The sequence below is a fragment of the Schistocerca americana genome, chromosome 3, assembly GCF_021461395.2.
Source record: "Schistocerca americana isolate TAMUIC-IGC-003095 chromosome 3, iqSchAmer2.1, whole genome shotgun sequence".
Classification (NCBI taxonomy): Eukaryota; Metazoa; Arthropoda; class Insecta; order Orthoptera; family Acrididae; genus Schistocerca; species Schistocerca americana.
Genome location: NC_060121.1, coordinates 889794442 through 889809327, shown reverse-complemented (window position 1 = coordinate 889809327; position 14886 = coordinate 889794442). Strand labels below are relative to the sequence as shown.

General features: G+C 43.0%; 1 protein-coding gene across 1 annotated transcript in view; it reads right to left on the bottom strand.

Annotated features, from left to right (window-relative positions):
* The window catches only part of LOC124607010 (folylpolyglutamate synthase, mitochondrial-like), a 140529-nt gene that overhangs the window by 27076 nt on the left and 98567 nt on the right, over window positions 1–14886 (bottom strand). The window contains exon 6 of the mRNA XM_047139164.1: window positions 11867–12020. Coding sequence (XP_046995120.1) covers window positions 11867–12020 — 154 coding nt within the window. The remainder of the gene's footprint in view (window positions 1–11866; window positions 12021–14886) is intronic.

Sequence of the window (14886 nt, the reverse complement as noted above, 5' to 3'; positions counted from 1 at the left end):
AGTCGAGGCCGAGGAACTAACCAAGGAGAGGTGGAGGGGAGGGAGCGAGGAAGACAGGACAAAGAAGGAAGCTGAAAATGACGGTAAAGAGACGCAAGGCGCAGTCCAACCGGTAAACCCGCCCGAGGGCGGGAGTCGGGTGGGCGACGTCCATGGTCTGGGAACAGGATAGAATAGGAAGGGTGAGTGGGAGATGAACGGATAGTGAGGGCATAAGACACCAGAAGCTGGGACCGCCGAACAGAAAGGGGGGGGATCCCAGCTTCAACCAGGAGACTATCAACAGGGCTAGTAGGGAAGGCACCGGTGGCCAAACGGATACCACGATGGTGGACTGGATCCAGCACGTGCAGTGTGGAAGGAGCAGCTGAACCATAAACTTGACAACCATAGTCCAAACGAGACAGAACGAGAGCACGATAAAGACGGAGGAGGAGGGAACGGTCCGCACCCCAAGAGGAGTGGGCAAGGAAGCGAAGGACATTGAGTTTACGGAAACATCCTACCTTCAGGAGTCTGATATGGGGCAGCCAAGTGAGCTTGTTGTCGAAAAGAAGACCCAGGAAACGAAACTGTGGGACCACAGGCAATCGTTGTGCATCGAGAGAGAGCTCTGGATCAGGGTGGACCGTAGTACGGCGACAGAAGTGGACCACCCGCGATTTTAAAGGAGAGAATTGAAACCCGTGTGAGTGGGTCCATGCAGAGGCACGCCGTATAGCCACCTGGAGCTGCCGTTCTGCAGATGCCATCGAGGAGGAACTAACCCAAATGCAGAAATCATCCACATACAGGGCAGGAGCGACCAAGGGACCGACAGAGGCCACAAGTCCATCGATAGCAATGAGGAAACGAAGGACACTCAAGACAGAACCCTGTGGGATGCCCGTCTCCTGGGTCCGTGGAGAACTAAAAGCAGTACCAACTCGAACTCTGAATGACCGATGGAGCAGGAACTGGCAGATAAAAATCGGGAGTGGGCCCCGAAGACCCCACTGATGAAGGGTTAGTAAGATGTGATGGCGCCAGGCCGTGTCATAGGCCTTGCGAAGGTCAAAAAACACTGCAACCAAATGGCGGCACTGGGAAAAAGCCTGCCGAACTGCGGATTCCAAGCGAAGTAAATGATCGATTGGGGATCGTCCCTCTCGAAAGCCACACTGGTAAGGGGACAATAGATCCCGAGATTCGAGGACCCAAGTGAGCCGACGGGCTACCATCCGTTCAAGTAACTTACAAACAACATTGGTCAAACTAATTGGCCGATAGCTGTCAACAGATAGGGGGTTCTTACCAGGCTTAAGGACAGGAACCACAATGCTATCCCTCCACTGAGAAGGGAAGTCACCCTGGAGCCAGATACGGTTAAACACCCGAAGAAGATGTTGCCGTTGTGGAGCACTGAGATGTTGAAGCAGTTGGTTATGAATGGAATCTGGGCCAGGGGCCGTATCATGAGAAGAAGATAGAGCAGAAAGAAATTCCCATTCAGTAAAAGGTTCGTTGTAAGATTCTGGCTCACAAGTGGTGAAACATAAGGTGAGAGCTTCAGCCTGCTGTTTTTGATGAAGGAAAGCAGCTGGATAGGAGGCTGACGCTGATGCCACTGCAAAATGGGTCGCAAGATGTTCTGCGAGAACTAATGGGTCCGTACAAATGCCATCTGGGAGGTGAAGGCCTGGGAGGGTGGACTGCCGATGGCAACCTTGGAGAGAGCAAAGTGTAGCCCATACCCGTGACAGAGGGACAGTGGAACCAAGGGAAGAAACGAATCGTTCCCAACATATCCGCTTGCTCTGTTTGATTAAATAACGGGCTTTAGCGCGATGGCGTTTAAAGGTAGTAAGGCTGGCTACGGATGGGTGCCTCTTGAAGTGTTGCAAAGCTCGACGGCGATCACGGATGGCAATGGCAATGGCCGTACTCCACCACGGGACTTGCCGGCGACGAAATGGTCCAGATGAGCGCGGGACAGCAAGGTTAGCAGCGCGAACAATCGCGTCAGACACGTCACGTAGGATGTCATCAATACAACCCGACAAAGAGGGAGAAAACTCGACCTGTGCAGTGTATAGAGGCCAATCGGCGCGGTGGAAAGACCAACGAGGTAATCTGTCCATCGGGGAGCGGGAAGGGAGCGTGATAATCAACGGGAAATGGTCACTATCACAAAGGTCGTCGTGTGGCGACCAGTTTAATGAAGGGAGGAGAGAGGGAGAAGAAAGAGAAAGATCAATGGCAGAAAAGGTACCATGACCAGCACTGAAATGAGTAGGGGAGCCATCATTAAGAAGGCACAGGTCGTGGTCTGCAATAAATTGGTCTATAAGAAGACCTCGTCGAGATGGAAGAGCACTGCCCCACAAAGGATGATGAGCATTAAAATCCCCAAGGAGGAGGAAGGGAGGAGGAAGTTGCTGAAGAAGGGTGGTTAAGGCAGCAGGTGTAAGTGTCCTGTCAGGAGGGAGATAAAGATTGCAAACTGTGACTGCAGGGTCTAAGTGGACCCTAACAGCAACCACTTCCAATGTAGTTTGGAGAGGAATCCACGTGCTAGCAATGTCTGTACGGACCAACGTACAAACGCCACCAGAAGCCCCCAAGGGTCCGACCCGATTTCGACAGAAAACACGGAACCCACGGAGGGTCGGTGAGTGAGCATCAGTAAAATGAGATTCCTGGAGAACCACACAAGCTGCAGAGTAGGACGAAAGAAGGGATTTCAATTTCGGAAGGTGACGATAGTAGCCATTACAATTCCATTGGAGAACCACAGAATGATGGGTTAAATGAGGGCGGAACACGCTAAAACCAGTCATACCTCCGGGTCCCCACCCGTCACCAACAAGGAGGGGGCGACATTCATGAACGACAGGTCAGAATCCGGTTGTGAAGTCGGGGAAGGGACCTCCGGTGACACCAGAGGCTCTTTGTCCCGGGACTTATGTTTCTTCTTCTTTTCAGGCTGAGGAGGGCTGTGTGGCATAAAGGAGCCAGCTGCAGCAATATCAGGAACAGAAAGAGACCGGGTGACCTGCGGGCCCACAGCCCGCGGCTCTCGCGGTCGCCGCGCGGCAGCAGACCTTTGACCTGGAAGGTGCCGGGAAGGGGCATCTCTGGAGAGGCGCCCTTGACCAGCAGACGCCGAAGGAGTGGGACACTTCTCCGGCTGGGGAGGGGGAGCAGTGCCCAGAGGAGAAGGTGTGGGAGCCGCAGGGGAGGGGGGGAGGAGAGGGGTCCGGGATGGGGGTAAGGAAGGGGGAGGAAGGGGTGAAGATGTAACCAAGGCGTAACTAGATGTCATGGACACAGGGTGCAGTCGTGCATATTTCTTACGGGCCTCTGTGTAGCTTAAACGATCGAGGGACTTATACTCCTGTATCTTTCTTTCTTTCTTATATACTGGGCAATCTGGTGAACGTGGAGAATGACTACCATGACAATTTACACATACAGGAGGGGGAACACAGGGACTCCCCTCATGGAATGGACGTCCACAGTCACCACAGAGAGGGTCCTGAGAACAGCGAGAAGACATGTGGCCAAAACGCAAGCACTTAAAACACCTCATAGGAGGTGGGATGTACGGCTTCACATCACAACGATACACCATAATCTTAACTTTCTCAGGAAGGGTATCCCCTTCAAAGGCCAGGATAAAGGCACCAGTATCAATACGATTATCTTTAGGACCCTTCTGAACACGCCGAACAAAGTGAACACCCCGCCGTCCGAGATTGTCCCGAAGTTCCTCATCAGTTTGAAGGATGAGGTCCCTGTGAAAAATCACACCTTGTACCATATTTAGAGACTAGTGAGGGGTAATGGACACAGGAATTGTGCCAAGATGGGTACAGGCATGAAGGGCCGCAGATTGGGCAGCTGAAGCGGTTTTTATCAGCAACGAACCCGACCGCATCTTGCTCAGGGAGTCCACTTCGCCGAACTTGTCTTCAATGTGTTCCACAAAGAATAAAGGTTTGACACTGGTGAAAGTATCCCCATCAGTCCTGGTGCAAACTAGATAACGGGGGAAAGGTTTTGCCCCTAGACGACGGGCCTGACCGTCTTCCCAGGGGGTAGCCATGGAAGGGAAGGCCGAAGGGGCAAGAGAAGCAGCACTTGAGGAATCAGTACCACGCAGAGAGACGGCCGCAGAAGAACGGCCAGAGTTTTGGACCCGTATGCGTTTCATCTGCATAGTGTCCGCCCTGATACCACCCACTCTGATCAGGGGCTCTCCTCACGGGCGCCACCCAGCCACAGCAAGGGCCGTCTGGCACGGCGGCCATTGCCGGGAGTTCCGATGCTCCAGGATGACGAGCAACCACTCCAAGGCATGCATGAGGAGGTCACAGCTCAGGTATCAGAAGTGTGATCCCTGTGTATTCAGGGGTCTCAACCAAAAGGGTACATAGCGACCCCACCACACGGGCTGGCTACCGTGCTGGCTATGCACCCTAGCATCAAACAACGACGTGAAAGAAAAGGTGGAATGTACGAGGAGGGCGCACGTCGGAGACACTAGGTAAGGTGCTCTTCCCCAAATGGCTCACACTACGGAGGAGAAATTTTGTAATGGAGGTCAAACCCCAGAGGGGGACCAAGGAATGCCAAAAGGAGGAGACGATTACGCAACAAAGCCGGAGTGTAAAACCAACAGAACCAAGAGGATAGCGGGGCCAACATAAGCAAGGACACCAATAGAGGGAGAGGAGAGGGCGAGGGGGAAGGAGCATGGAGGGGAAAGGAGGGGAAGGGAAAGGAAATGCAGCCCAGGAGAGAAAGAAGGCTGCAATGGCTCGGGGCCCCGTGCTCGCCACGCACATATCCACAAAAGAGTTGTGGACCCCCTGGGGGGAGAGTACCTGGGGACAGCAGCAGTGGCATGTGTTAGCAGATCTAGAGCAGTCAAAGGTTAAACCCAGATCTAGAACATTATAACCTGTTGGAAAACAGTTCACAGCAATCAAACCACATATGAATGGTGGTATAAGTATACTCACTGTTCCACATACCATGTGGGCATGAGCCATGTCATGCTACATGGTGTATGTCAAGATGAAAAAAAGAGCAATATCATTCAATTAACTGCTTCTAGGTTTTCGATGGGAAAACTTTAGACGAGAAAAAATGACATTCGATGCCGTTTATGGTAACATCTCAGTCCCTCACATGGTGTGTGGGACTGTAGGTATATTTATAAAACCATATGTATTTGGTTTCAGACTTCTCCAGCACCTCGTCTGAACTGCCCCAGCATGTAACAACTATATGTTGTAGAGTAGGCTTGAACATCCCACAATGCTTGATAATAACAAAATGTCAAAACTGCAGTTGCAGTAAATATTTTTAACAGCAATTTGTAGAATGACTTCATTCAATAAAGAAATGGATCACAGGTAAAAGACGTCTGATTAAGTGCAGGAAGGGAGGATGGTGTCATCACTGAGACACTATTTTGAAGAGTCTGACAATTTCTATTTTTGGAGACATTAAAAACTGACTAAAACACTGGGAAACATATATACACTGACGAAAGGAAATCAGAACGCTAAGGAGGAGTTGAGGAACATAAATGAAAGTTGGTAGGCACATTCCTACATCTTAAAGACGATGTCTATTCAAATTTTGATTCATATAACAACGAAAACAATCAATTATTGATAAAATTATTTACCTGGATAGATAAAAAATCTACTCATCAAGCTGCGGCAGAACACACAAATAAAAGACTGTTGTGATTGGCAAGCTTTTGGATGCAGTGGCTCCTTCTGCAGGCAGAAGGGTTGAAGGGGAAAGAAGAAAGGTGAAGGAAATGGACTGGTGAGGTCTAGGAAAAGGGGTAGATTTTGGGAAAGTCACCCAGAACCGTGGGTCAGGGGAGACTTACCGTACGGGTTGAGAAGGAAAGACTGACTGTTGGAGAATGCACTGGACAAGAATTGAGAACCTGAGAGCTTAAAGGTGGATGACAGGGTAATATGCAGGGCAGAGATTACTACTAAAACATCGTGCTCGAGTGAATAATAGTGAGAAGCTAAGTGCATTGTATGTAACAGAGGTGGGAGGGGGCGGTGAAAAATAAACGGAAAAGACAATGAAAGATGTACGAAATTAAAATGGAGTGAAGCAAAGAGTAGTTACAGTGAAGGAAAGCTTTTCTTCTCATCCCATATGGCAAGTCTCCCCTGACCCGTGGTTCTGGGTACTTTCTCAAAATCTACCCCTTTTCCTAGACCTCTCCAGTCCTTTTCCTTCATGCTTCTTCCTTCCCCTTCGACCCTTCTGCCTGACGTAGAAGCCACTGGCTTCAAAAGCTTGCCAGTCACAACAGTCTTTTATTTGTGTGTTCTGCCGCCACTTGATGAGTATTTTCTATCTAACAAATTTCGCTTAAGTCGCGTAAGAGTGGTGCTAGTAGTACCACTATGAGGAAGCAAATCAGGTTTGCTTTAAAAACATACTGTAACAATTGTGAGCCTCAGGCTACATCCTACGTAAGCAATGGAAGCAACCAACAATGCGCAACAGCTTCAGATGACAAAATACAACCGCAAGTACGGTTACGGAAGTGTCCTAGGTGAGTGACGTCCGTGGTGCTGCCTGTCCTCTGCTACACCTTGTGATGTTTGAATTTGCTGCAGCACGCATGACAATGAGAGCGACAGCTACGAGTCTTCTTGGCAAAGTACTGGATCAGACATGCTAGCTGCTATGAAATACTTATCATCCAATTTTAAGAAAATTATTTGTCAAAAGAATTTGATTCTTCTGCATCTTACACATTGCTAAATGAAGGACAGAATTTATTTTCATTATTCGTCATAGTAACTGTACTGCATGAAACTAAGTAAATGACCGCATGAAATTTTTAAGACTGCACAGGCCATACATTATTGCATATGAAATGTAGCCAACATATCGAAATTGTACTTAAAAGGTGAGAGAGGAATAATCTCTTAGATATTGGTTGTTACATCCACAGATGGGGCGCCCACAATATATCCGAATTGCTTCATGTGCATCAGGAATTGCTTCCTGTGCTTTGGGAACCAAGTGATCGTAGAAATTGTGATATTTCATAAATGGTTCAAGATATCGAAACGAGATTTTTTGACAAAGACAGCATACAGAAAGGACTTATTCTGTTGTATGATTAACACGCTAATAGTTTTGGTGAAACGATCAAGCAGAGCAAAAACAAGACTCCCTATAAACTACGCAATGAGTATTTGTCTGAATTTACATAGCCAAATAAACAGTGTGGAAAGGCCAAATGGAGTATCAAAGTGACCAGTGTGAGGTCTAACATTGAAAGAAAATATTTAATTGCTTGAAAGTAATCAGGATAATTAAGGAAATATTAATTGCCAATTTGAGAAAAACAAATATTTCATGAACAGCTGCTGCTAGCTATGTAAATGAACAGTCAAAAAGTTCATGTCTTCAAGGTCTAGCTATCTTGTGTGTAAGAAGATAAATTGTTGTGATATTTAACTGTCAAAAAGGCTTCCTTTGAATTAAGTGCTAAATTTAGGAATTTCGAGAAGAAGTTAGGAAGGCAAATGAAGTATCAATAAGATCATGCTTTCTGAATGAAACATGAAAATATAAAAAGAAAGAAATCAGTCAAATATTTTTTGAAATGATTTGTCTAAAAGAAAACAGATCTGAGAAATATTTGATATGTCTTTGAATGATGCTCAAAATCATGTACAGAAAATGAGGCGCAACAAATATTTCTCTCATGAGTGTTATTTCTTACTTTTAGACAAACTGTTTTGCAAAACATTTCACTTTATTTTCAAAAAATTGTATGCTTCACCTATGCAGACTGTTCAGATTAATTGAAACGCTTGGCCTTAACACTGATTCCTGATGAATTATGTTCCGAACAATCAAATATCAGTAATAGTTTATGGTTGTTCACAGTGTTTTATTTGGAATTTAATGTGTATGATGTTCTGGGATAGGTGTGAACACACTTAAAGATAAAGTACTTTGGCAAGACCTTAAAAATATACATTGAGATGCAATGTCAACAGTACAAATAAAACTTAGTAAACAGCACTGGTGACAGGATTGTAACAGAGTCAGTTAAAATGTAAGTTGGAGGCAGGATTGAACCTGGGTCCCAACAATGATCCTGACTGCTAACATATGATGCTACCATTACACCATGCTTATCTTGTACTGAAGGTCACTCATTCTTCCATATTTACCCTAGATAGTCACACTTCCGCATTTATCGGCTGTTAAAAGTTCTCAGTCATGTAAGAAACATTTGTTTTTAATTTCTTGATGAGACAGTCAATGTCTCTCTGCTCATCCATGTATTTTCAAAGAATCTGTCTGGTGATCTTTGTAGTTGATGAAATAAATTATGAAATCCTCTGTGAAGATCCTCCCTTCATAAATAGTGCTCCATTATTGCCTTATTTTCCTAAGCAAAGCTAATTCCGTTGCCTTACTCTCAAGCTACAATATTTTACATTTTAGGGCACTGTTTTAGAGAAACGGCTGGTTGACTCTAGTAGCCATCTTGTACCGGGAGATCGTCGCGCACATGCAGAACACCCGAGCATATTGCCCAATGCTGCCCCTTGTTGCTGGAGTGTCATGTATCCAGGTGTAACCTGCTGTCGGATGGTGGCCAGAAGAATGTACAGTTGCAAGAAGACATGACTCCAGATGGCAAAGTACCATTACCAAGAGGAAAGACCATCATGTTTGGTGTACTGCTCCAGTGCATCATACTGCGTCTGCAGCAGCAATATTAGCAGCAGTTGGCACCACAGTGACACAACAAACAGTTACAGATTGCTCACTAGTTAATACAACATTAGGTGAAGTTACCCTTTTTTCTACTCTATCTTGGATAAGCTTAATTTCTCTCAACACATCATCCATATCCTTCCTGGTATCATTGCGTTCAGAAGAAGAAATAGGCAATATGTCTCCAGATGTTATTCTCTCGGTAACCTTTTGATCTATAATTTCTCCAAATTGTTCCTTCAAACTAATTACATTTATAATATTAGAGTTAGCTATTTTCTCTTCGGAATTTCTTTCTATATTATCTACCCATGTATTGACACCTGTAATTTGCGATTGAATGACTGGCATTAATTCACTCTGCTTATCTACACTCTCTTTCAAAGTATTCACCCCTGCCTTACATCATTATACTTAACATTGTACACATTTTCAAAAGATCCTAACTTTTTAGTAAGTTCGAGTTCTACATTATTACATTTGTTCTCAATGTTAAGTTCTAACCTTTTTGATAAATCTTCAAAAGTGTCCTCCTGTTTCTGACTAAGGTCAGTAAACATATGATTTATACGAGTGGTCAAAGAATTTGTCAACTTGTTATTTAAATCTACTTTTAAATCCTTTACTTCATTACTTACAGCGTCGAACTCAGTCTTCAAAGCACCCATGCCTTCAGTCTTCAAAGCACCCATGCCTTCACATAGATTACTAATTTCTTTGCTTTGAGACGTGTTTAACAAACCTAAATTTGTCGTTTGAATATTTACAGTTTCACTCTGAGAATTTAAAGCTTCACCCTGGGTATTTAATTGAGAACTTAATGAGTTTAACTTAAGAGTCTGAGCTTTGATTAAATTTATCAACTCATTCCAGTCAGGCTCTTCTTTGCCAATTTTCATGGCCACAGCCGGTTCCCGAGTTTCCCCAGCTTCTTGTAAATTTTTCATACTTTTAAATCCTTTAGGTCTTGTAAGCATTTAAAACTAACTTTAAATACGATAATTACACAATAAAAGTTCATTCAACAGTATCTTGTACCACTTCATACTAAAGTAATCAAGTTATGTTCCACGCTCACCCAGCACAGAATTCATATTGCGTAGGTGAGCGGATGTGGAGGCAAGTCAGCACAAGGGAACAGCAGCTGGTGCCGGCAGCGTTGGATGTATAATGGTTTCCGAGTCTGCATCCCCTTGCGATGTGTGTGAGAGCTGTATACTCTCCACACTGGATCTTCTTGGTCGAAGCATTCTATGCATACTACTACTTAGACAAATACATCGAAATCATCTTTGCTGTTTTAGCATTGTGAATTTTTTAGTTCTTCACTGTTTTTCCATTTAAATTTTGCTCCATTGCATACTTGAACATATTCCAATTTTCACCAAGTTACCTACCATTCAGAAAGCTGTTGCACTCAGCGACTGTTATATTGACTTGTAAATTATAGATTGCAGTGATCAGTCATTCTTTTTAAATTTTATTGTGCAGATCTAGATTTTGGCAATAAGCTAGCCATTCTCAATGCACTATTGTTTTCGTTCAATGCGTTGAGAGAAAATAATAGTGCATTGAGAATGGCTAGCTTCTAGCCGAAATCAAGATCTGCACAATAAAATTTAAAAAGGACAACAGATTGCTGCAATCTATAATTTATAATCAATATTCAAATTTCTCAGAGTAATTTCCTTGTGTTATTATGTCTGGTTGCTATGGCAACACGTAACCGCTTCTTCTCTCGTTTCTGACTTATAATTCCTGTTTTCTCAGTCCTTTCACACAGGTTGCCACGTTCTAATGACTTAAAGTGTGAATCTGGGTTATATCAGTTTATTCCCCAAACCACCTTCCACTTCTTTATGAGGTGACTTACTAGGAACTTGTAGACACTCTTCTTTACTGGCTAGCTGGCTGTTGGAAACCCTCTTGACTTCTTCTCCGTCGAATAACGCTAGGTACAGGAATTTTTTGACTTTTTCTACTTATGAAATAGGTAGACTTACAAACTTTACTTTTTGTCAATAAACGATGTATTTGCCCTCCATACACAATAAACTCTCACTTTCCACATAAATATGTAAATTCCTGTAAGTCTCTCATACAGCCAAATGTCACAAATAAATTGATTTACAGTTAAAAGAAAGTTGGCTTAGATACCATAACTTTTCTTAACATGAATCAGGAAATAAGTCTAGCCTACATCAAGCTTACGTAAAGAGTTTTCAAGAGTTCTTTTTTAACTGTCTTTGCTTTAATAACTATAGTCAGACACAATAAGCACAGAGCTGCATATAAACTCCAGGGTTCTTCCTTACACACTCACTAAAACATCTATGCATTGCCTGACAGGTACTTGTTGGTGCTGTTCGTCCGCCGCGTCTACTTTCTTCCCACCACTGATTTTAAACCTGCACACACAAACATATGACAAGCAGTAGGTAGGATTCTAACATCCCACACTCATAGCCAGAATATAGTGTGTTCGAGACGGTACAAGGCTGAGTGGTTCTAGAATTTACACAGAAATTCTCGAATCACTACACCACCTGTGACTTCTGAGATGTCAAGTGAGAGCTCATCGGATAGCAGCATGAAGGTCTGTCATGTTTCCTGATGAAAGCTGGTTCTGCCACAGTGTTGGTGACTGCTGTGTGGTGGTTAGGAGGAGGCCAATTGATGACCTGCAACCAACCTGCCTGCAAGGTAGACACACTAGACCTACACCTGGAGTTACGGTCTGGGGTGCAATTTTGTATGACAGCAGGCACACACTCGTGGTTATCCTATGCATCCTGACTGCCGATCTACATCTCAATCTGTTGATATCAGTGCATATCTAAAAGGTAACTGTAGTGAAAACTAATTTGTTAAATGAAACTGACTGCTTCATTCCTAATACACATACATACTGAGCCATTCTCATTAGACACAGGATATATAGAAATATCATATAACATCACTAATTAAAGGACAATTACTATAACAAACATAACAATTTATTTCTGAACATGTACCTTCACAATGTGAAACATTCTGAGAATTTATCAAAAAACTAAAATCTCAGTCAAAGGCTCATGTGTTCACTTACCTGTGGCTGGTGGTTTGGTAACCATTCCCAGACAGATTGCTGTCAGCTGCAAGGCAAGGGAGGCATTAAGCTTTTGCACATCCACACTCAGGTCTGGCACCCTACCACATGGCCAATTGTATGCTTCCAGTGGAGGTGCTTCGAACAGTGGACACTGTCATTAAAAAAAAAAATTAAAAAATCATGGTAAGTTAGATATTCTCAATGCATTACATGTATACTGCAACTATAGAAAGTTTGGAAAAATCTGAAACTGTCATTTCATTACTGTAACTACTTTAAAAAGAAAAATATTGAAGTGTAATCAGCAATTAAAGTCATAGTTATTTTTATTGGCCTCAACTCAGTCTATGATAAAGCACAAATTGAGTGATTCCTAGCGAAGCCCACAAAGACAATCAAATGTAAGCAAACACATACTTTATTCAAAAGCATGCCAACTGAAGGAAAAGCTTAAGTTACACTTACTGGGAAAGTTAAAGAGAGAATAATGATGAATAAAGGTTTACCGCAAGGATCAACACTGTGTCCTCTTGTTTAATTTATAAATACCAGATATGATGAAAGTGTTATCTCATAAATACATACTGTTTGTCCACGTTAAGCTGAGGACTGGAACAGTGGCTTTCGGGAACGCCCATGCCCCCCACATTACAGTAGCAAGGGGAGAGGAGTAGTGTGTGTGTGTGGGGGGGGGGGGGGGGGGGGGGGGGGAGTGGGGGGAGGGGGCGGGGGGAAGGGCCAGCATTGGCTGCCTCCAGTGCTGGCACAACTACCGGCTTTTTGTGCGTAACATGAAATCGGAGGCAGCACTCGCAGAAATATTGCCCCCTTAAATGATACATCCGCTGGATCAGAAATCACCTAATTTGTTGACATACTCCTTGCTCGAGAGTTTTACCTATAACTTATGTGTTATTTATTTACTGCAAATAATGAAACATGAAAAGTAGATGAATGTACAACTTATGACACCATCAATCGAAAGTTAAGAACTGATTTTTGGAATCTTTTTGCACATTGCATTTATTTAACACAATGCAACAGTAATGTTTACAAAGTGTAATTAACTGTGCTTGAAAGAACTGTCAAAATGATGTTGACTAAAGAATATTGTCATTTGTGTTTGATTCAAGATCATCACTGTTTGATTCCAGATGATCATTATCATTGAGGGCATGGCATTCATGAGAACTTAATCAATGACAATTTCCATTGCTACATCTTGTGTCCAATACTCTTGCACCAGTTGCTGCACTTTCCTACAGTAACCTTGCCAGTCCTGTGCAGTAACTGAAAGGAAAGCAGCATTAGTAAGAGTCTGCAATTTTCCTTCAACATGTCACCAGTGACATTGTGTTTTATTTTGGTCCATGCCAATTCCATCAGATTTAGATCACAGTTGTAGAGCAGTAAACGTATTCTGTGGCCTCGGCTCTCAGCAATTTTATACACGAAGTACACATTCACGGTTGGTTTGTTTTCCTTTCTAGGCAATGGTTCAGTTTTCCTCATTGTGTTGTTGCAGTTTATTTTTCCTATCTTTCAACTACTATAACACTGTAATCCTGAAATCATATTTATCAGGCATTCTGTCAAACTTTTTGCTGTGGTATGGCGCATTATCCAGATGATCGCAGAACTGGGTGGAATATAGGAACCAACAGATCTGCAAACAGCCCCCATCCCCCATCCCCCCTCCATCTACACATCCAATAGTTTCATCAACTTCAAGAAATTCGCAAGTTAGTGAAAACAATTTCTTGCATGAAATTTCTTGACAAACTATAACTGTGTGCCAGGTTGGGTTTCCAGGTTCGAGTCCCAGTCTGGCACACAGTTTTAATTTGTCAGGAAGTTTCAAATCAGCACAAATTCCGCTTCAAGGTGAAAATTCGTTCTAGTTTCTTGCATCTTGCAGAAAGTACTTGCCGAATTTCTCATTTGTTTTCCCAAACTAACAGAAGTTGTCTGTGTTCAGTGGCAATGCAAAAATGTCAGTGTTGAGAATGAGAATGGCACAAAGACAGATGGGCCAAAACAAATGTACTATTGGAACCCCTAAACACACACAATTGGCACCACCAGTCAAGGAAGTATGAAATGAGTTTACCAATCAATTTGTTTCACCATAAGTGAAAGCAGAATGGCAGTATAGACGTCTTTTAATTTTAGCTGATTTTGTAATGTTAGCATAAACATAAATGCATTTCACATATGATAAAAGTAGTAAATACTGCCGGCAAAAATTGAAGGGTAATTAAAAGGCAGTCTCTTGGTTGAGATACTGCTCATCATTTTTGTTTCCTATTATCAAATATTTAATTATACAGTAGACAAGGGATGTTCAAGTTTTGCGTATGACATCCTCAAATTTTTTAATCTAAGCAAAATGCTCTGACTTTAGTTAACTGAACAGTGATTCTTGGTAACATCATTATGTACTCCTCTAACACTTTTTCCTACTCTCTCATTTTTGTGTTTCACGATTTTTATCCATTAATAATAATAATAACAATACAACAGTAAAGACTGCTTTGGTTTTTAAGAATAACTGCACTTCTGCAACAAGTACTTGCAGAAAGTTCCTGAAATAAACTTGCCCAGTAACTTGAAAAAGTAAACTTGAGTAAGATTTTGTTGTACTGTAAACACAGCAAGTGCTTACACAGGTTACTTGCTAGTAAACTCAAGCCTCTTGGAATACTTCGTGTCTAGGGGCAGCTTGACGCTGGCAGCAAACAAATGAATATATTTCAACTGGTGCTGATTTTCTCTTATGATTGTTGCTATGAAAAATAATCATTAGTAACATAGGTAGTGATGGCGCATTTCACAGTCCTACGTAGTGATGGCGCATTCCATAGGCCTAACAATTTGCATCAGGGCAGAGCAAATGGAAATCACATGTTACTTGTCATAAGCCACCTCTGTTTGACTTTTCCATGATTATTCATGTAATAATAACTAAACAGATAAATCATCACTGACAATACAGAAAGAAGCACTACAGGTCTTAT